The 22,110-nt window shown below is 42.1% G+C and overlaps 1 protein-coding gene across 3 annotated transcripts in view; it reads left to right on the top strand.

Moving 5' to 3' along the window:
* The window catches only part of dachd (dachshund d), a 90,556-nt gene extending 69,453 nt beyond the window's left edge, over positions 1–21,103 (top strand). For 2 of the 3 annotated variants that reach the window (XM_005733800.1, XM_013911000.1), the window contains exons 7-11: positions 12,196–12,341; positions 14,473–14,620; positions 15,299–15,442; positions 16,552–16,620; positions 20,629–21,103. In XM_005733800.1, coding sequence (XP_005733857.1) covers positions 12,196–12,341; positions 14,473–14,620; positions 15,299–15,442; positions 16,552–16,620; positions 20,629–20,666 — 545 coding nt within the window. In that variant the 3' untranslated portion in view covers positions 20,667–21,103. The remainder of the gene's footprint in view (positions 1–12,195; positions 12,342–14,472; positions 14,621–15,298; positions 15,443–16,551; positions 16,621–20,628) is intronic. The other variant, XM_013911001.1, reaches the window with a different exon arrangement.
* The last annotated feature ends 1,007 nt before the right edge of the window (positions 21,104–22,110 follow it).

Genomic DNA, 22,110 nt, shown 5'->3' with positions numbered 1-22,110 from the left:
AAAGTAAAGTTAAGTCTTTCAAGGCTATATCATATATCTGCATAGCAGTTTGAGACCAGACTTGCGGAACTGTTGCAGATCAGGTGTGCACAGTATTTTGCTGACCAAACCTTTTCCCCCTGACATGAATGACTGAAGTCACTCTGCTCACTCTGCTGCATATGCCTGTTTTAAATAGGTCATACACTAGTTTGTGTAATTTGTCAAGAGCAGCAAAAAGTTTCATAAACTCAGATTTACTTTTTGTACCAGCAGCAACATTTGCCAGCATTACAACTGTCATCGTTGCACAGATTTCTAAAGAAACTTACAATCCACAAGGGAAAAGTCTGCATGCCATTATCAAAAGAAAAATGTTATATTTCTAGAGCTTTATGAAAAGGGCCCTAAAAGTCCATTTGAGTCCTTGAATATTGGCAATAAAATTGAGAAATGTTAAACCTTTAATTTAAAGATTGATCCTGCCCTTCATTTGTCATGATGTCAGACTGTGCTGCTGCTTCTATGGCTTCATGTCTCTGTTTAGTGCGCATTGTTGCACAGGCACATAGAAATAGGTTAACTGCACACATGTGTTTTGCTTGTTGGATCTCTTTGAAAGTGTCTTTACCTGGCTTTGGACGTTTTACATTTGCAACATCATATCAGCCCCCTGTAATGCACATGCTGCGATTTAATAACACCCCTGGAGTTCTCTTAATTAACTACAAAAACATTTAATAGTGCAACTAAATGTCAGCTAGGTCTGATTTCCACACAGATTTTGCATCTCAGTTATTTTATTTAATTATTTATTTTTAGATATGATATTTGTTGCCACACATATCAATTGTTTTTAATCTTTCCTACCAAAATAAAATGCAGAATTAGCCGATTAGCCTTTACGCTATTAATTGCTTTTATAAATTCATTACGATGTTGTTGATGAGAATTACGAAGAAGAGGAAAATGAGAAAAGAAGCAGATAGAAATCTACTAAGCATGGCAGATTAAATACAAAATGAAGCAAATAATAGATTTCAGTATTCTCTGTTGGTTTTAGCGGAGCTGTGCTGGGTGATGCAGGGTGGGGTGAGGTTGATAATGATAATAAAACCACTATGGAAATCATTCGGCTGTATGTTCCCTGTTGGCTAGGCTGACGTGAAGATCAGTGTTAGACCTTCACTCACAGGGTGTGAAGCAGTGAATAGTAATAATTAGCAGGATCATGAGCTGAATTTATGGGTCACAGACCGTCTAACTGTACGTGTGCGAGCATATGTGTGTGTGTGCGTGCGTGTTCGTATGTGAAACAAGGAGAGATTTGCACTAACGGGGTAACGCAAACAAAGAACGAGGGTTTAACCGAGGACCCGCACACATAAATCAACTGAATGTTTCCTCGGCAGCAGAAATCTTCCTTCTCAGCTGAAGTGCCTCCTCCACACTCAGATAATCAACACAAATGACTCTAATTTCTTCACAATATTAGAGGAGAAAGCAAATGACCGAGCAATCCGCGGCAGTTCTAACTAGTTGACCCGCGCACATCTACTAGCAAACACACGCTGTATTATCTTTGAGATTGTCAATTCCTAATATGTCACTGGACTTGATTAGGATTCTGAGCTCTTCAGTGTGTGCACCAGAGGTCTCGGGCTGTGGAAAACATTTTTATAAAATAACCCATTAATGCAGAGGAGTGCAACTAAATTAGTTACCAATTTGCTGAGCATGAATTAATGAAGAGAGCTTCTCCCGGCTCCCACAGTTGTAATTTTCATAATAACCCCAGACCTTTATTTGGCAGGTTGTTTAGTTTTTTCGTTTGAAGGTTTTCATTAGTCTAATGAGGACTGTGCAAGGGCGAGCAGTCAGCACAATTTACATGAGGAAGCTATCATAATAAATGAGGCAATTTGAATAACATGCACAGGTTTATGCAGCGAGATAAGAGAGATTGTAGCAGCCAAATACAGAGGTAACCAATACATTAGAACCAACTAATAACCAAAGTAATTCCAATAAAAGCTTTAAGTGAAGGGAATAAAATTAATGATAGATATATTGAACTGTAATGATATGATACACGATGCATTGGATTAATAAAATAAATGTGTTTCATTGTTAAAGAGGGGAGAGGCCTCCCCATCCGAAGCTTTGTTTATGGCGAGCTTTTTAATTAGGCCGTTCATCGCATCAGTTTGTTTAGATAAATGAGATAACATTCCAATGGTTTAATGATATCTCTCCACTTGTTTGATCTTTATGATCCTGGCAGAGCATTAAATTAATCTCTTGCAATGCACTCTAAGAAGGGGAGCAGGTTGGCTGCAGAGGACGGATGCAGTGCCCCGGCTCATATGGAGACTATTTAAACAGTCAGACGCCTCAGAGACAGCCCCTATAATGCCTCAGCACTCACATCCTATGAACGTGCCTCATCTTTTTCATGTCATCTCTGGTGATGAAGGACAAAGGCTGTTTGTTGTCGTATAAAACAGACACTTCCCAAAGTTGTGTCACCAAGTGCAGCGCAACCAGATGGTAGGGCTTTTTTTTGCTGTTGTTTGAACGTGATTATTTTTTGTCCAAATTTTGCCAAAGAAGAGAAAAAAAAAGAGAAAGAGATTAGTCGATACGTTGGGGGGAGAAAAAATAAAAAGGCTAGTAGAAAGCTAAGTGTTATCTCACATGTGACTAATTGAATTGCTTCAAACAGAAAGTCTGCGGCGATAGCTTCCGACAAGCCTCTGTCTCGTGAAACAGCAGGTAGCTGACAAACAAGGGGAAATTTGAAAGGTACAGAAGCCTTTTGGCTGTAAACTTACTTTGGACATCAAACACTGGCTATCATTTTATTTCCTTGGGGAAAAGGTGTTTGAAACACAAGCCATATGTACAGTATGTATGTTGAAGAGTTTTCAGTTAAAAAAAAAAAAAGAAAGAAGAAAAGAAAAGAAAAGAAAAGAAGAAAAAAAACATGTGGCAGTTTAAGCAATTTCCCATCAACAGCTCTAACCCCCACCCCCAAGTGCAGGTAAACATGCCACATCTCTTTTGCACCGAGCTAAAATGCCTGACAAGACGTGCAGAGGCAAGTACAGTGTGTAAGGCGATTCTGTAAACCATATTTTAAAAGCGGCTGAATCATTAGTAATATGATATTGGCACTTCACTGGTGAATGTTATGTATACTTGTTGACACAACAGGAGATGCGCTCCTAATCTCCTCTCAAGCATAAATGGAAGCCTGTGGTGCATTATGTCACCTAGGTGGTGCATCCTCTCCTATACCTGCTATCATCCGAGCAGTCGGCGATGCACCGTGCACTGGTGTGACCACAATGGACAAAGTTGATTTGTCTCGCCTTTTGTTTGTCAGGACGCTGCTTAGGCGCACTGTCCCCAGCCCCAGCTTGCACTCTCAAAGATCAAACCGAGCAGGTATGAGCATCACAGTCTGTTTCCATACAGCTTCTTTGGCCAAGGACCTGTGGATGCTCATGGGTTCGTGTAGAGAGAGCGAGCGAGAGAAAGGGGAACGTAGTTTAGAAAAAAAAAGATGAAAAAAGACAAAAGAGTGATTTCTAGCCTTTGTAGTCTTTGTTCTGCTCCTTCTTTGCATAAGCATTTGCAATGATAAAAAGGCAGGCAGGGGACTCTGGGTCAGGCAAAAGTTTCGGCGTCAGTTTTGTGCTCTTTTCGTAAATATTCCACTGACACCGATGGTATCGCCGTACAGTATCATTAAAAGTTCGAGCTCCTTCCCTCTCATCTCCCTGACTTTTAATGTATAGTGTTTTGCTCAGTACCTCCCGATGTCCTTGGAATCGCGAGCTTCAAACACATGCTGACTACCTGACTTTCCCTAAGTCAGGAGGCAAGATCATTAGCCATCACAGCCCTGAAATGTGACTTGGCAGACAATAATGCTTTATGATCAAACAACTTGTCAGTGCGTCCTGTTGAAATGAAAGAGTGCAAAAAAATAATTCAATAGAGGATCAATCAAATTTCCTCAGCCCGTGTGAGAGAGAGATTGCTGATGGTGCAGAGAGGGGCTATTCCTCGAGGACATGGGAGTTCATTTGGATATTTGTTCTCCCCTCTCATGAATGTTCCATTGCGTGACACCATCTCCTGCTAATCACATTTCACTGAAAAAAGGGGGTGGGGGGGTGGGGATGCTTTTAGGAACGTTGAAAAGAGAGAGGTTCTTTTTAATCTTTGAAATGCCTCAAAAGTGACAGAATGCTTTCTCCTGCCAAGACGTGAGCCTCGGATGGGGAGATAAATATGCTGTGGTCAGCTAAGTGTATCTAGTGAGCAGAGAGGCAAATTTAATAATGCATTATCATTCACTGGCGAAGGTGAAATCTCCCTGTCCATCAGAAGGCTCAGGCCTGTTTCATGTTACCCTTCACTGCAAATGAACAAGTGCTTTACTCAGCCATACTAGAGATGCACAGTAGGCACCAGTGCTTTACTATATATGCTGCTCAGGACCGTCAGGAAAGCAGGGCCCCGTAATCAAAGCAATCATCTATCTGTCTTGACTGGAGACGTTAATGCTCACGCTTCTTTATCCTGATGAAACTGTTGTTGTTGAACAATAACCCCGTCTTTTTTTTTTCTTTCTGAGAACACAAGGTGCGTTTTACATATCTGAGCATCTGCTATTATGCAGATTATGGGAACATATTTACCTGAATGCCCTTGGACAACAGCACTAAACAATTATGAAGATTATGTACAATGCAGAAAATTTGCGATTCAAAACAATGCCTATCGTAGCGGCGGCAACTGTTGCAGACAGATAAGGTTGACCCTGAATGTGTGTTTCTGCGCTTTCCGAGACATTCTGTGGGGTTGTTTGTATAATTTAATATTTACATGTAAACAGTAATTAAGCGATGCTACCAACATGCCAAGGCCAGGCTCTGCCAAGGTAAACACCAGCCCTAGTAGTTTGCCACAGTCCATCATGTTTACAGACTTGCAGAGCTGAGTGCTGTTTGTGTGCTCTTCCTTGGCAAAGCCCATAAAGCACAACCGATTGGATGCCGAGTGTTCAACACAGTCACTCTTATCGTCTGGCAGTCTGCTCGCAGACTTGAGGACATTGTGAGTCAAACCTTTAAATTTTCACTCGGCGATAATTACGCCGCTATACTTGAGCTTTTATATCCTTTCACTGAGAAAGTAAATCATTCCTAATAAAGAGAGGAAGAATGGGGGGCGGAGGGAAAAGTGCTCGAGGACTAATTCTCTTCACTCCCTCCCTCTCTATTCTGCTTTTTGAAAGCCTTTCTCTGAGTATTCCAGTCACCTTGACTTTGCAGCTGCAGCCTTATAGTCTGTTGCTTATCCTGCCTAACCCCAGCCTGTCAATTAGGTCTTTAAAAATTAATCTCTTTAACTGGAAATACCATGCCAGCTTTCTTCCGTCTGTAAATGAAGTGTTATTAATTCACACAGCGCAAAGCCACTGTTATGAATAATGTTATCAAAACAGATTTCCACACGTTTAACACGTCGCTCCTATTAAAACCCCTTAAGTATTTTTATTACTGTGAAAACAGGACCTAATGGATTTGCATCAGTTTTTTGCCGCTTCCTCACCAGGCAGCCGCGGAGCAAGTGCTCCTAAGCTAGGCCCTCTTTAAAAGTTTACATTTTCCCATTTTCTCTTTTGTTCTTTCATCTTCATTTAAAAAGAGAAGGGGGAAAAAAGAAAAAGAAAAGAAAAGCAGCTCAGTGTATCCAGTCTGGATTAGTGCCAGCTGTCGTCGACAGTCATTCAGCAGTAGCGGCATAACGGCAGAGCCTCTCCCTGTAGGATTGCAATGCCAGGCAATGACACCAATGTGTCTCCCCCCTCCCACTACCCCGCCTCCGCTTCCCCACCCTACCCCACCCCTTCCTCCCAAACCCAGCAAAGCTCTGATCTAGCAGCAGGCTATCTGGCCAACCACGCCAAGCTAATACTTGTTCTATTAAAACCTGGTGATTATGGGGGATTTCCTCTCTGTTTGTTTGTTTGAATGCTTAATTATCAATATGTAATTGGCATCTGTATTGTGATGTCGGGCGCATATTCGGTGGCATATTTTGCTGGAATGTAAGTTGCTATCGGCTGGAAACAGGACTCCCCAGTCACCGTCTAAGTTAAGCTGCACGAGAAGTTGCTCTAATGAATTAATAAATGCCAAACAAAGGAGAACTAAACAAAGAGTGAGAGAAATAAATGGCTTGATGATTAGTGGGTCAGGCAGCTTAGCGGGGTGTACAGTACAAATGATCCCCCCTCTGAAATGTGAATGATTCGGGCAAAATAGCCAATCGATAGCTGAGGCCAGTTTAATCTCTGGGATTCTTCTGTTAATAAATGGGCCCGGACAATAGAGGTCAATATGCAAAGACAGTTTAAACACCTTCAAAGCTGCTCGCAGTGATGTCCTTCTCCAAGCATTATCTTCTTGACAGTTTGGGCTCAGAGTCGATAGGTGAATTACAGAAATCTATTCAAGTCTCAAGTCAGCCCCCCTCCTGTCATTTCCCTTTCTGAGCCACAAGTTTATTTCGCTCCGCAACCACTGGCCTGACTTAAAACCAAGAGCGAGGATTTTAGCCCCTCAATCTTTCGCCTTAACCAACTCGCTCCTTTCCCCTTTCGTCCATCCGAACTGCGATCGTCTCTCTCTACAAAATGCCATTTTGCCTCCGCTACTGTTCTCTTTAAGAGCTCATTTGAAGCTGTGCGCTGGCAGAAACAAAAGTCCTGTATGCTTTTATGCAGTCATCACAGTCAGCCAAGCCTGTAATCCTCAGAGGTCCGATAATGACATAGCCCCTGCATTTATTACATGGAGGAGAGGAGAGAGGGAAAACGCTGACTTTGAACAAATGAACACTCTGACCTTTATGCAATAAATATGACATGGGCCGCATAAAAAGACAAGATATCTTCCTCCTGAATGGAAGTCAACACAGATCCTGCTCCCTTGCCTCTTGCTCTCGCTGTTTCCATTTCTCTCTCTCCCTGTTTTTTCCCCTCCCCTTCCTTCTCCAAGCTAATAGTTAAACAAAGGACAAAATCTCTCTTAACTGCACCATAACAGTGTAATCTGTGCCATTATGCACAGCGTACCCTCCAAAACATTTTGGAACAAGCACCTGTCAGTATTCTGATCCTTGTGTTGTTTCTTACGTTTGACCACAAGCCGGCATCAGCGACAAGAGCGTCATTGGGTATATTTGTCCCTGCTAGGAGAACACAGTTTTAACAGACAGAATCAACCTTTGACTGTGTCTTTTGTAATCTCGGCGCGATCCCAATCGAGGGTTGCGATCTTCTTCTTTTGTCACCTCAGACCGCCTCTGTGACAGTAAAGGATTTATGGTTATTTCCTCCATGCAGCCTGTCCATCTGTGGCTCTATCTTCATATGGCCTTGAGAATACGATTCAATTTATTAAAGCAAAGCAATGGACTCATTACTTTAAAAAGGTGGCACGAGCGAGCGGGAGAGAGAGAGGGGGGAGAGAAAGCGAGAGAGGGAGAAGTGACACACTGAATTGGTTATTAATGGAAAGGCACAGCCATAGGGCAGTTGAAATTTAATGATATCCTACAAGAAAATATGAGGGTGTCACTCTCCAAAAAGTCATGCTAAATGTCAACATTTTAAGGTCCCGGTGCTAATTTTATGCCTGTGCACAGTAATGTTTTGGAGAGCATTTAGGAAACACGGCCCAGTGGCCAGCCTGATTATCCCACTCACCTTCTCTCCTCTCTCCAAATGGGTTTGTGCAGCAAGCGATTTCATCTCTAAGTGAAGGGAACATTAGGGAGGGGAGAGAGAGCGACGGAGGAAAAACACGCGGTTTGATTTTCATGCTGTGATAAGAGAGTGGGAGCCAAATGTTACCTGTTAATCTAGCCCAAACCGACCGGGGCTCTTGACTTTGTCCCCCAGCAGGGATGGGGCAAACACTCATTTTCCTCTCTCCGTGATGAAAAGGAAATTAGCTTAAATGTGATGAGGGCACATTAAGTGTGTGTGCCGTGCGTGCGTGTAATGAATGTGTATGTCCGCTTGAGAGTTTTGCATACATCCGAGCATGTGAGCCTTTCCTCTTTCCTCGCAGCATATACGGCGTGTCACACACACATATGCGCGGCATATGCAAGGGATAGTCTTCCGAAAGAATTTGTCCTGTATGGCTCGTCAAACACTTTGCTTAGGACGAGCATGCTTGCGAGCCATCCAAATCTTCCTGATCGCAAGCTATCGTGTACATATTTTATTCTGCGAGGAAATGAAACCTGCTTTTATCGCATTTGCAGAGGTTACAGTTGTTAGAATCAGCATACGACATGCTACGCTACCTGTTTAAAACTCTCGCAGTTACAGCTGACTTTTCTTCTTTTTTCCTTTCCTCCAGAGTGCAGACATCATGTGCAAGATCAGCTAAGGCTCATGTTTTTTTCAAGTGCTCAAATTGCATGCAACTTCTTTTTTTTTTCGCCCAGCTCTGCATCGCCACGTTCGTACGAGAAGACAGATATTTCCCTTGACAAGATTTTTCCGAACCTAGCGCTTTAAGTGCAGCTTGAATAATGCTGTGTTTGCTGCTAATGGCTGTCCGAGAGGTCATAACTACTCCATTTGAAGGAGGCTGGTTTTCTCCGCAGCCCTGGCAGGTCAAATCAAATGTAATTGTGCAGTGAAAAAGCATTGCCTTGCTTTGTGTTTCCTGTGCTGACAACCTCCAGGTTTAGCATTCAGTTCTCCTGCTGGGAGGAACACAGGTTTGCAAGGACAAAGGCTTCACCTGTCAATATATCACACTGACTGGCCAGCCAAATGTACCTCTGCTCTCCCTCTCTCTTTCCCTCTCTCTACTATCTCTCTACGTCTCTGTCACTCTTTCATTCTTCTGTTGCAGCCTCCTCTACCTCAGACCGTGCCTCACCTATCTATCCATCCGTCTTCCGTCTTCAAACATCTATCTCTCTGTTGCCGGCATCCTTCTGTCCTCTTTCTCGCTCACTCTTTTTGTGTGTCTTTTTTTCCCCCCCGTATCTTCCTCTCCTCCTGCTCACGCTTGCCTTCGTGTGAGTACTCAGCTGAAATGTCCTGAGGGACCCAGTTTCAAACACAGGAACCAGAAACATATGGCACATTTTCAACTCCCAAGGTCAATTACAGCTATTTATCCAGAGATTGCAGCTAAATTTCCCAAGGTTTCTTCTAGATTTACCACAGATTGCAATGTGTGTCTGTCACATTTTAAATCAGGCCAGTTTCCTCTGCTTCCCTCCACTCCCTGCGACTTTCCATCAAATGTTTCAAAGGCTTTCAAGTGAGTTTTAGACATGTTTTATCTCTGGTTATCATGTGCCCCATCTTTTTTGCTTCAGTTTTGCGAGGTCCAAGTGCTGCTTGCAACACAAATCTAATAACATGTAAATTGGAGATAAGCCCAGATCCCTCCAAGTGATATTTTTTACATTCATAGTTTGTCAAGTCAATTCCTGGGCCCCTGTTTTAGCAGCACAACACATGAGGAGTGAGAAAATTAACTGGATAGGTGATTCATCATTGCTAGCACACTGTCAAGGACTCCCTCTGCAGCTATTGAGAACAGGGTGGAGGAGGAGGATGGAGAGGGGAGGAGGGTGGCAGTGGCGGTGGTGGGGGGGACACGTTGTTTTAAATTATGGCATTTCATTCAGAATGCATTGTATTTACAGCGTCCCATTTTTATTTGTGGCTCCTATTATCCACCGAAACAGTTGTGCATGAAATGTTATTTGTGACAGGGGTGACCTGCGAGTGTTTTTCCACACAGTATTTCATAGTCGGGGGGCCTTAACTGTACCTTTACCGTACGGTAAGCACAAGAGGCTGTCACAGCTGCTGTTGGCAGCCTTGCTAGTGCAGAAATATCACCTGGAAACAGAGTACTCCATTCCACCGGCCCCCATCACTCCAACGCCTGTCGCTGTAATTAAGTTGAAGTCAATGATTCTGGAGCGATGGTGAGAAATAAACATGCAAACACGTGCCAGCATTTGCAGCCAGGCACAGAGAGAAATGTTGGGTGGGTGTGTGGGTGGGTGGGGGAGTTGGGGGCGCTTTAACACTGGAAGCAGAGGAAACCAGCGGATTTACATCGTGTTCATTGGAATTTACATTTGAGTTTCATTAAGCCACTTTTGATTATATTGATGAAATTAGCCACTTATTAGATCCCCCAAATCCCCCACCTTTTTTTTTTTTTTTTTATTTTCCCACTATTTATGTGCAGCTCCTGGTGGAAATGTTATTTGACAAGAGGTGCTGTACGGTAGTTTGAGTCTGTCGAACAAAACACGCTGTTTGCTTTTCCCAGAGCATGACAGGTTGTTTCCCCTGCAACAAAGCCATCAAATATTCTCTGTGATCCAACATTGTGTTGGAGGGGAGGCCTGCTGAGTGGGAAGCCGGAGTTTGTTAAAGCAATGATTTATGATTAATGCCAACACTAAATAAGGGACAAAGTGCCTACAGTACAAATCAATTACAAAGCTACAACAGCAGACCTTTCCCCGAGGTCTACTAACGTCTCTAGTTGTTATGGAGATTTTATTGGAGGTGGGTGATGCATGCATATAATGCACGCAATACATCTATATCAACCTGAGCTGGAGCCAACTGTAATGCTTTTGATCTTTGATTAGTTACTTTATTGAGATAAAATGGGACTTTCATGTCGTGCCACTGTATAAGGGAGGGTGCATTTTATATCTCAACCCAGACGCCCACCTCGGAATGCAGACAGGATTGCACCAAACAAAATAAATTACCGCAGGAGTGGCTTCTTAAAAGTAGGCAATTCATTATTTTTATGAAGTCAAATTATAAACAAATTTTAATCCATTAGGCAACCATCCATTCTAATTAATCAACAGGAGTGAACTCCATCTGAAAAAGGAGAAAGGTTGTTTACTCTCTCCACGGACCAGCGGTGCATATTTCACCATCTTCCCCACTCAGGAAGAGAAGGGGGGAGAAGGGGGAAAAAAAAGATCTCCAAATTACAAACCTAAACTGTGAATCCTAACACTCGACTTTTGGCGGTGAGATGTTTCCAGGGCATTTGCAGATGCTTGAAATAATCTCCAATGTTTTTGCTCAATCTGCTCTGAGGATGGGTGAAATAAATACTTTAAACTAATTAATGTAAGACCAGCTGTTCCCAGCACTTGGCTGGCGTTGGTGAATATTGATGGGAGGGAGAGGCAGGGCTGTTCAGCTCCGCTCGCTGTTTGTTCAAGATTCAGCCTGCCACATAAACAGATATGAATACTGGATGAGAGCAGAGAGGTGCTGTGCACAACACAGCCAGGGTTCCACATTACAAATAAAACTTTTCCCCCCTTTCATTAAATTAACAATTAAACAGCTGATGGCGCAGGCTTCCTGTGGAGACCTTTTTAGACTTGGATGTGTTTAATAAAGTGTCTCTCTGCAAGATGGTAACACTTAGAAATTCCTGGCTTGATAAAAAGCTCACTGGGCAAAAACATGTGTCAGATCTGATGGGGCAGCAAACGGCACTGTCTGACATACTGTTTTAGTTTGACCAGGCTGTACGTGTTTCTGCCGCTCTGCCTCCTGCTTTCTCTCCCCTCCCTCTAAAGCTCCTCCTTCCTCCTCTGAGGCCCGGTGGAGAGGCTGGACAGCAGATGGCAGGGCCCTACCCTTCTGCCGGTGATGAATGGAGGATGATGTCATCTTAAGTTTGACAGTCACCCATGCGTGCATACATAAAGGAAGCCCAAGCCGCTGGGGTCAAACTGCTGGCCTGCTTCTGATTTTTTGGAGTCCACATGACATCTCTTAAATGGGGGAAGCTGGATTTATGTCCTGGTTGATATTGTTCAACTCCACCATTCAGGCTGAGAGAAGAGGCAAAAAAATATGAAGGAATGTCCAAGGGAGCAATCTGTCCACTATATTTCTGAGTGGAAAGGATAGCTGGGATTGGCTCCTAGAGATCAATACAGGCCCAGCCATTGCTGCTGGTCAACTTGATTCAGGATCAATATGTATTAGCTAACCAACAAAAAAGCTGCTTACATATATGGCCACTTACTTTCAAGTGGAGCAACTTTTAGTAATCATCAATCAGTCTTTGTTGTTACTGTTTTTCTTTGCAGAGGACAACCCAATGTGCACTCCAACAGCAAGAGATAGCTACGAGCGGTTGTCACTGGCTGGACAGACCCTGCCTCCGGGATTCCCGTCACCTTTTCTCTTCCCAGACGGCCTGTCATCAATAGAGACTCTCCTTACCAACATACAGGTATTGTTGCTCACTCGTGTTCTTGTAGTAAACTTTGCGTTGAACCTTTGACCTCAGATATGAGGGCCTCTACGTGGTCAGACTTAAAAAAGCCTGGAAAGGTTCCCAGCTGCACCCTACTAGATCAGCTTTGCGGGATTTATAGTTTTTTTTTAAGCCTTACTTACTGTATCTCGTCGCGGGCCTTAGTTGAATTCCACAGTTCACCCTCACTGCCTTTAAGAAAGTTTTTCTGATTGGCTGGCCCTTGCAAACTGAACAGTAGGTGGGTGGAGCTTCGATGTTCACAGCTAGAGCTATGTGCCTGGGACAAGCATATTAAGGATGTGAAATTCTTATAGATTTTTAAAGGTACAGTGCGTAAAATGTCACCACTAGATGTCAGCAGATTGCAGTCAACTGAATATTGTTTTATCCCTCCCAATTCAAGTTCATAATCCTAGCTACAGTGACCGCCGTACCACAGTGTTAGCTTATAACCTGCTGTTGTTGTTTAGCCGGCTTGTTGTCAGGTGTCCGGAGACAGGAGGGTCTCAGGACAGTGATAAGTGCAACAATATTAGGAATAAATAAACACATTTCACAGTTCAGGAGATGAGGTGAAGAATGATTATGAAGTGAAGATGTGAAGAAGTGAGAACAAATTAAAAAAGAAATGATGCAAATACAAATGTAAAAATGTTAAGTGGTCATATAAAGTTTGAAAGAGCAATTTGTCATCTTTAAATTAAAAGTAACTTATAAAGTGTACTATGTACGTGGCAGGTCTAGCTACAGGCAGAAAGGCGATGTACATAAATAACCTCAAAACATTTCTTATTGTACCTTTAAAGCTCTTCACAAAATCTCTGTCAGTATGTTCTACTGTTTACGTTTCTCTGCAATATTAAGGCTTCTGATGCTATAAGTCAGTGTTACAGAGTAAGAGCTAATTTCTTTGTCCGAGAAAACTTCATGACACAAAGATTTGAATGGACAGTTTGCAGACCTTAAGCACTATCTGCTCAGAACTCCATTTAAGCTGCAACTCAAACACCCTCAGTCAGAAAGATGAATGTATTTGCCTTCTGTCTGAGTGTAATGATGTGTGTACGCTGCTGCCCTTCTCGTTGCACTTGTACCGTTGGCACCAGAGTCCTGCTTCTCTTTTGGCTCTGCGTGGTAATTAGAAAGGCACAAGTAAACCCACTGCGAGCTCCCAACACTCCTCTAAGTCATCTTTGATAATGATCTTCGCATTGAATATTTATATACAAATCAACAAAATGAAACCAAGCAGAAAATTAAGATAAAGCAACTTAGAATAAATTGGGGTTAGAGGAATCAACAATTAGTACGCTATAGCCCAGTGCATTGGATATAATTGCATGTGGATGGGGACTAATTGTGATGAAAGTGCCACTTCTATACGTGCACAGAACTGTGCAACATGTAATTCAGGACAGTCAGGAGTATATGATGAGTTGCTTGTCATTTTTGTTCGTATTATGAACCCCCGCTGTGCTGTGTAAGTCTGTAAAGTTACAGCAGAGAGAGAGTAAGCTGGTGTTGTCCATAGTAATCGTTTACCCTCTACTTAACCAAATTCATCTCAAGTGTTTCCTGTTTTTCTTCTTTTTCTGACAAACTTCCCTTTTCTTCACCGTTTGCTTCCTTTAGCTCTAACTTGTTAAAGCTGTCAACAGTTGTATTTCACAGTTTTGACCAAAAGGGGTCAGACATATGCAGCACTCGCATCAGTATTCTGTATCTAAAAAAAACAAAACAAAGAAGAAGAAGAAAGAAAATAACTACCCCACACTCTTGTAGATCTGTACCCAGAGCTGTGGAGCAAAAGGTTGCACTAAAAGGCACCGTCATGGGTAAGAGGCTAGTTCAGGTGACAGTCTGACTGAAAGGAAACGTGTAGAAGCAGTCAGCTTTTGGCCCTGTGTTCTGCTTCAGCGCTGTGGGCAGTACAAAGAGCTGCTGTGACATACTTTCAGTGTGGTTTGCTGTCACTTCATCTTGAAGCTCTTAAATAGACCACATCATTCTCTCTCTGCCCCCCCACTCATCCCTTTTTTGCTGTATATCTCGCTGTGTATATATTCATTGGTGTGTGTTTCTGTATGCGTGTGCGTGTGTGCAGGGCCTGCTCAAAGTGGCAATTGACAATGCGCGGGCTCAGGAGAAGCAGGTGCAGCTGGAGAAGACAGAGCTGAAAATGGAGCTGTTCAGAGAGAGGGAGCTCAGGGAGACTCTGGAGAAGCAGCTCGCCATGGAGCAGAAGAACAGAGGTACTGCCTGACGACTGCCTGGCACTGTCAGCCGTGTGTGTGTGTGTGTGTGTAAGAGAGAGTGAGAGCAGGTGGGTGGGCTTGTGCACAACTGTGTACAGTGTTCTCATGTTCAGACTTCACAGGCCTGTGCTCATGTAGATATGATCGCTCCTGAATGTATATAAGCAATTCTCCATGTATGTTTAATGCTTCTGATTAAAGCAGACATAAGCTTCTGTGGCTGCACATAATGTGATAGCATAGCTCTGGTTTTCCCCCTCTTAGTCTGTTAACATAATTGGAAATACACACTCGATACAGATTTACTCTCAGTCTCATGTAAAATGCATCACAGTCATATGCTAACTGTATCGTTTATGTTTAATGAGAGAAACTCATGAAAAATATCCCAATAAATTTTTCAATTAGCTTTAATTCCCTCTAGCAGTTTACTAAGTCACAGTGAGTATTTACTCAGAATCTCTTCTTTAAGGAAATATCTTTATATATAATAAAATATTTAGGATTAATTGAGTTTCCCTTTTCCATAATAGTGTGCTACACTGACTAAAAAAAAAAGATTACCATCTTTCTGCTAGAGTATGGTGATAATCGCATTTCATTTGAAAATAAGGCTCCGCTAATTTGCCCCAGAGCTCATTTTATTTTCCCGCTGTGGTCTTTTCCTCGTCTTAGCCATCATTCAGAAGCGTCTGAAGAAGGAGAAGAAGGCCAAGAGGAAACTCCAAGAAGCTCTGGAGTATGAATCCAAAAGGAGAGAGCAGGCCGAGCAGACCCTGAAGCAGCCCTCGCCCTCTGACAGCATGCGCTCACTCAACGGTCAGACACTCCACAGTGAGACAGTGTTGCTGTACATGACTACTTAAGTGTGGAATTTAGAGGGACAAATAAGGAAAAGAAATCAAATGCTGGAATTCTTCCCGAGGAAAAGTGATAAAACAAAACAAAAATGATCTATTATTAATCCACATCAAATATTTTTTAGTTGCTATCTCATTTCAAGTGCAACTTTCCCACAGTCAACTTATACATTTGCTTTCTGTTCTCATTATGTCCTTCTACTACTATTACAGCACCCAGTCATTTCAATTATCATTTAATCTACCTCTTGATTAATTGATTAGTCATTTAACATGTCTAAAATATCCATGGTGACATATCTTTGCATGATTACCTTTGTTCTGTCAGAGGCAAAATACATTACGTTGACTATGACACGCGTTTAGAAGGCTGGAACAGACAACATCAGCATTAATTGATGAACAAAATAGTTCCAAATGATTTATTTTGCTCTCTATCTGCAAGCCGATTGGCTGACGTTTTCAGCTCTAACGAGTACTCTACACAGGGATGTATCCCGGTGTAAGCACACAGACACGCACACCTTTCCAGCACCTTTGAGGTACAAGTACATTTCCTCAATTATTGATCACTGTGTTTATCTGACAGCTCTAAGCTGGCAGAAGCCCAGTTCCATTTGTAGAAGAAACGTTCACTTCAATGCGTCAGTCATTAATGCACAAGCTCAGCCGTATCAAAGTGGCATTCTTTTATCATTAGTTCACTGGTCTGCCACTAGCGGTGCGCAGTATGGAGTTATTAAGGCAATTAGAAAAAAAAATCAAAACACGACTGTTCATATTAGGTGCAGGTGTAACGTTGCTTTGCTAGCTTTATTTCATCAAGCCACGCTGGGGTTTTTAGTTTAAAAGATTGTTATTTCAAAGCGTTAAATCAAGGATTTCTTTCTTTCTCTCCCACCCTCCCAAACACTGTTGGTAATTAAAGCGAGAAACGGGACGCACATGCGGCTTAGATAGAGATTGACATCTTAGTCTCTTGTTTTGAATGAATGATGCTGTGAAAGTGGCATTGTGATAGGTGGATGTCAGGGATGTTTAACGGCGGTGATCCCTCTCTTCTCTCAGACTCTCTGACCCCTGAGATGGAGAGTGACCGCAGCAGTGGGAGAACAGATGCTGAAAGGACAATACAAGGTACAGGGGCTCAGATGAGACAATAAATCTCCCTCTCTTTCTCTGGCTCTCACTTTTGCTCTCTTCCTCTGTTGTCCCCCCACTCCCTTTCACTCTCACCCTCCTTTGCACACACACACACACACACACACACACGCCCACGCTGCTTCAGTTTATGAACATTAGTGTTTCTGTGCCTGCTGTTCAGACATACAGCTCACCATCTGGGCCACAGCACTAGGTCAAGATCATTGGTTTTCTGTAGAAATAATATTGTTCTTTCTCTTGACTTTTAGTGGGTGTGATGCTTTTAGGGAAAGAGGTAAAACTCGCGTGGGATAGAGCTGGAAAATAGCGAAAAAGCTAAGCTGTAAGGTCGTGGAAAAAAAAAAAAGACTTTAAAAAAAAGTTGTTTATTTACAACTCAGGCGGCATTAATGAGTCATAAAACCACAAAAAGCAGTGGAATCCCTCCTTTGATAGTCATAAACGGGGCAAATCAATCCATTTTATGAATAAGCCTTGTACATTTTTAATGGTTTGTTTGTTTGTTAGCCTTGGGGGTGCAGTATGTGTTTGGGGAAGGGCGCTCCAGCGATAACCTCTGTAGACTGTCTGCTATCTGTGTTTACCCAGATACAAGACACCTCACAGAGGTTGAATATCCTCATTATTACTCGAACGTAATGCTTTAATACGCCTCAGCTGCATCTGCTCAGAACCGCCCTTATCAGTGGGAGAGGTCCCAATTTATCCAGGAAAATGCTGCACGTAATTTGCTGTGAAAAGTGGGGGAATGTTCAGTTTTGTGAATAAGTTAGGTTCCTTTAACTCTTTAATGTATGATTAGTCTACTTGAACTGATATTTTGTGAAAGGGCAAAAATAAGAGGAAATGTAGCAAGAGAAATAATGACTTCTCCTTAATTAAATGTCATTCAGTCACTGCGGGGATCTGAAACAGTTTGATGCCCCCACCCACCCCACCCGAAAAAAAGAAAGAGGAAAAAAAAAAGGGAAATCCATATGTCATCATTTAAAAGATAAGTTCCAGATACAGCGCAATTATAGCTCTCTATTTCATACCAAATTAGTATATTTAGCCCCCTTTAATTTCTAATATTTCACACTTTCGTCAAGAGCCTGCCTCTTTGTGATGTAATTGTGTCAGATTCAATGTGTTAAAGCTTTTGCACTTAAAGTGACAGCAGCCATTGTCCTGCTGCGATGTAAAGTCGGGGTCGAAATGATTATTTTTCCTCGTCTAATCCCGGTTCGAAACACCATGATGGGAGCGTAGAGCATATAATTTTTGTGGTCTCTCAATCACTCTGATCATTGCCTCGAAGAGTGGAATGAAGGCGGAAACCGAATAACAGGCTGCACTTTGTGTTTTGTTCAATTAGAGAAGCATTTGTCTGCCACCCATGTCTCCTCTACTCTACTCTGCAAGCCTCGCCGTATAATTAACCTCAAATGGCAAAAAATGATGTTGATAAATTACACAAGCAGAAGGGGGGAAAAAACAAGCCTATCACTCGCATGAAAGCCGAGAGAAATGTGTGGGTATAGTCTCAACTCCAAACTCAGGGAGGCGAACGGGGAGGGAGAGGGAGCGAGAGAGAGAGGGGTGGAAAAAAAAATAATGAGGGCATAATTTTAGAGAACTAATTATTTCTATTTGTCTTTTGTCACACTTCTCTAATTCTGCGATATTAACACAGTCTGTGTTTATTAATTGCTTTTACAGTGTTTTGAATCAGGTCCAAGAGGGAGCGTGGCTCTTTTCACAGGCAGGCGAGCTACTGGGACTGTACCTCGCCAGTACTGCCTGGCAACGGTGCGCACGCGAATATCTTCCCCCAGTATCTTCTCTGGTTCCCTGCCGCTTCCCCACTCGACGTGTTCGGCAAGTTTACACGACCCTGCGCGCGGAGATAAAGTTCTTTGTTGCAAGATTAAACATCAAAACAGTTAAAGTGAAATTAAAATTAAATGAATGAATGTCACTGAAGCAAAAAAGACTGTAATTAATGGATCCCTTAATTGTCTTCATAAAATATTTGCATGGGCATAATTTGCATAATTTACATGTATTAATTAATCTTTCAAAGGAATTTTATGCTGAGAGAAGCCAAAAATTCCTTTTGTTTTATTTAGCATCTAATGAAATATTTATTCTCTTTAATGAACTTTTCATCTTGATTTGAATATAAAAATACGAAAAGTTTTAACATATTTTAATGAGACAGCCTTTCATAAAACAACGTGTCAAGACGTCGCCAGTTTTTCGGGGGGTTTTTTTCCCCCCGTCGCGTGTGTAAAGCAGATGTTTCAACATTTGCGCTAATATCAGCGCCGATTTCAGGAAGTATTTGAATCGGGGAGATTTGTTTGTCGAGTTCCCACCTCCCCCCTCCCCCCCTCGCTTTCGTGATCATTTCATCTGTCAGGAGCAAAACGCCGCGATGTTTAAGCCCCTCTCGACAGTGTATTAAATGTCATCCTCTATCAAATAATCGCATTCTCTTTGTTTTCATTAACACCCCTATAAATTGCTCCAACTGTGAAGCTGGGCAGGCAGGCAGACAGACTGTGAGGTGATGCTTGATCTGCTGTTGTGGGCTTGTGTGCATGTGTGCGTCGAGTTGTGCATACCTAACCCACACACCCCCCCACACACACACTCGCACAAATTCAAACACCCCCACCCCCCTCCATCTTTGGCTTTCTGTTCTTGCTACTGCTGCATTCATGCTGTAATGACTTTTACACAGAACTCAGTGGTTGTTGCTTGAATAGAGGCAGCCAGAGTGCAATGCCTTTGAGACCTACAGCAGTGCTGGGTAATTAGCCTGTGTGTTTGTACACCCCTCATCCTCCCCCCCAAAAACACACAGTACATACACACACACACACACACACTCATACACACAACAAGCTTTTGTTGTCTCCCCCGTCTGTGCACAATTCATAAAACACAGCCTAAAAGGGAGGGCAGGACTAATTGATAAAATATTGATAATGTAATGAGCATATAGATGATAATAAAGCACCCCAAAAATGTGTGTTAAAATAACAGCAATAGGATGTTTTTAATTAGCGGAGGTGAATGCTGTCTCTTCTGTTTCCAAGACATCGTAATCAGGTGCATCCTCTGCGGCTCGGCGGAATAGTAGTCAAGCGCCGTCTCTGATGTCCTGCACGGCTTGTGTCATGTCCGACAACGCGCGCCGCTAAACGCCTTTGTGCGCGTTTCTCTTTAACATTGAATTATTTAGGCGCACTGCCATGGAGAGGTGTGCTTCTTAAAGGCATTACCGTGGCACTCTCCGGCAGAGGAAATGTGAAGGTAATAAACGTCAAACATGCTCCTGAGCTGTGCCTAACAGATGCTTTTACCAGCTCAGTGTCGGAGCAGCGCTGCTCGCTCAGGCGAACACTCAGACAAGAGTGTTTGCCTGAAATGGACAAAGCTCGTTAGGTTGGAGGTGTCTGGAGATAACGTAGCAATGGAATGTCTGCCATTTCTAATAAACACCATTCCCATGCAGGAAATGTCACTTAGTGAGCGCCTTACGTCGTAAGTGCAGGATTATGTTCAACAAGGATATCAGTTTAGATGTGTTAAATATGTGTGATGAGTCTCGTGCGTCATTGTTATAACTGCTTTTACACTGTTGGCATTAAAATATGCATGTACGCTCTGTGTTTATATATCTATGCTGATGTAGCGTGCCACACTTTGTATTGGTGTTTTCCCTCTGATATCACCAAGTTTCTTGTAGTGGTTGGAAGTAATAAAGTACAAAGTCTGCATGATATTTAATCATATTTGTCATGGCTGCTAACTTAATCTTATCCCCAAATCAGTTTATGAATTCATAGCGGTGCCGCTGAAATTGAAAGACTACAGGGCAACATTTCAAAGTTAGGTTTCATCAACAATCGCATCCTGAGTAGTGCTTTTTACGTCAGCGGGATGTTAGCTGTTGGCTAATCTTTGGCTTCTGTGTGTTCTCTGTTGCAGATGGAAGACTTTTCTTGAAAACCACAGTGATGTACTGATAAGGCCACGAGGAGCTGGAGGAATTTTAAAAAAAAAAAAGAGAGAGCGAGAAAAAAGGGGGCGGGGTGGGGAGAAAGAAAGAAAAGAAAACTCACGAAGACTTTCGAGAGCCCTTATCCAGGCAGATTTAGTAGTGGAAGGAAGTCAAGCTGCTTGTAGGAGTTCAATGGACATGCTGTGTTCACCCCAGTGCTGGACAAGGTTGAGTTTGAATGTAGAATAAGGAGTCTTTTTTTCATCGCAGAGGCCAACTATGAAATAGTTTGACGAAGCAGGTTTTGACACAACAGCTTGGCCAACGTGAAGGATAAACATATATATTGAGCACAGTAAAAATGTACCCATGGTACATGGTTGGTAACAACTCATAAATTCACAGCACTGAAGATTTTTATACTGTATCTCAGCCAGCGAGAAAGCTTCAAAAAAAAAAAAAGAAGAAGAAGAAGAAATCCGACTGAAGTTCTGTTTTGTATTTCAAATTGAATTTTGAGAAGCTAACGAGATGAACCTTTGTGTGTGGGCGGGGTGGGAAGGGGAAGGGAGGGGAAACGTGAGTTTATCCATGTGTTCATCAAAAGAAGAAGAAGACGACTGATGTTTGATTTTCATGTTTTCTAAATTAGATGATAATACAATCAAGTTTCCTTTTTACATTTGTTGTACATACGAGATCCGATGATGCTGATAGGAAAAACTCACTCCAGTCGAACCCGAGTGGATTGATAAGGTATGTGTATATAATGTTAAGAGGTATTGTGTATGCAGTAGAACTATTAGGCAAACAATACCGCCATTTATATAAACCTTCAGTTTTTGTTTTGTTTTTTTTTGTTCTTTTTTTTCCGTTTTGTTTCGTTCTATCTCTGAGCCGTCATCCTTTCCTATAGCTGCCATTTTGGTGAGAAAGCATGCAGGCATGTAAATGTTTGTCCTGGAATTATGATATTTAATAAATCCTATATTGTGCTGAACAAATACTAGGGTTGACTCACTCAAGCCCGGATGATTTTAAAAACATAATTAACAAACGTTTCACTTTCAAAAATGAAGTTTTTTTTGTTTTTGTTTTTTTTGCTGTCAATACTACTGTAATCTTTGTAACAGAGGTAATATTTCTTGGAATTTACTGTACATTTTTGTCATGAGGCACACTCAGAAATCAGCACCTCTCGATGCGTTTTTTAAAAAAAAAAAGAAGAAGAAGAAAAAAGATGAATTATTGTCGTGTCAGCTTGAAAAACAATCAGTCATGATGCAACCTTTCAAATCTAAACGCTATTTGATTACATTGCTCTAATCCCTGTTTGACCTATACAAATACACTTTTTTTATTTTAGTTTTTTTTATAGTGTTTCAAGATATCCCGATAAGAAAAGAAAAAAAATTCATAATTTTACTGTTACTTTCCCTAAAGACTTTTGGAGTTTTGGTGCTGAAACA

Source organism: Pundamilia nyererei, unplaced genomic scaffold, assembly GCF_000239375.1.
Source record: "Pundamilia nyererei isolate P.nyererei 1_Seehausen unplaced genomic scaffold, PunNye1.0 scaffold00055, whole genome shotgun sequence".
Classification (NCBI taxonomy): Eukaryota; Metazoa; Chordata; class Actinopteri; order Cichliformes; family Cichlidae; genus Pundamilia; species Pundamilia nyererei.
This window is presented reverse-complemented; position numbering and strand designations above follow the sequence as displayed.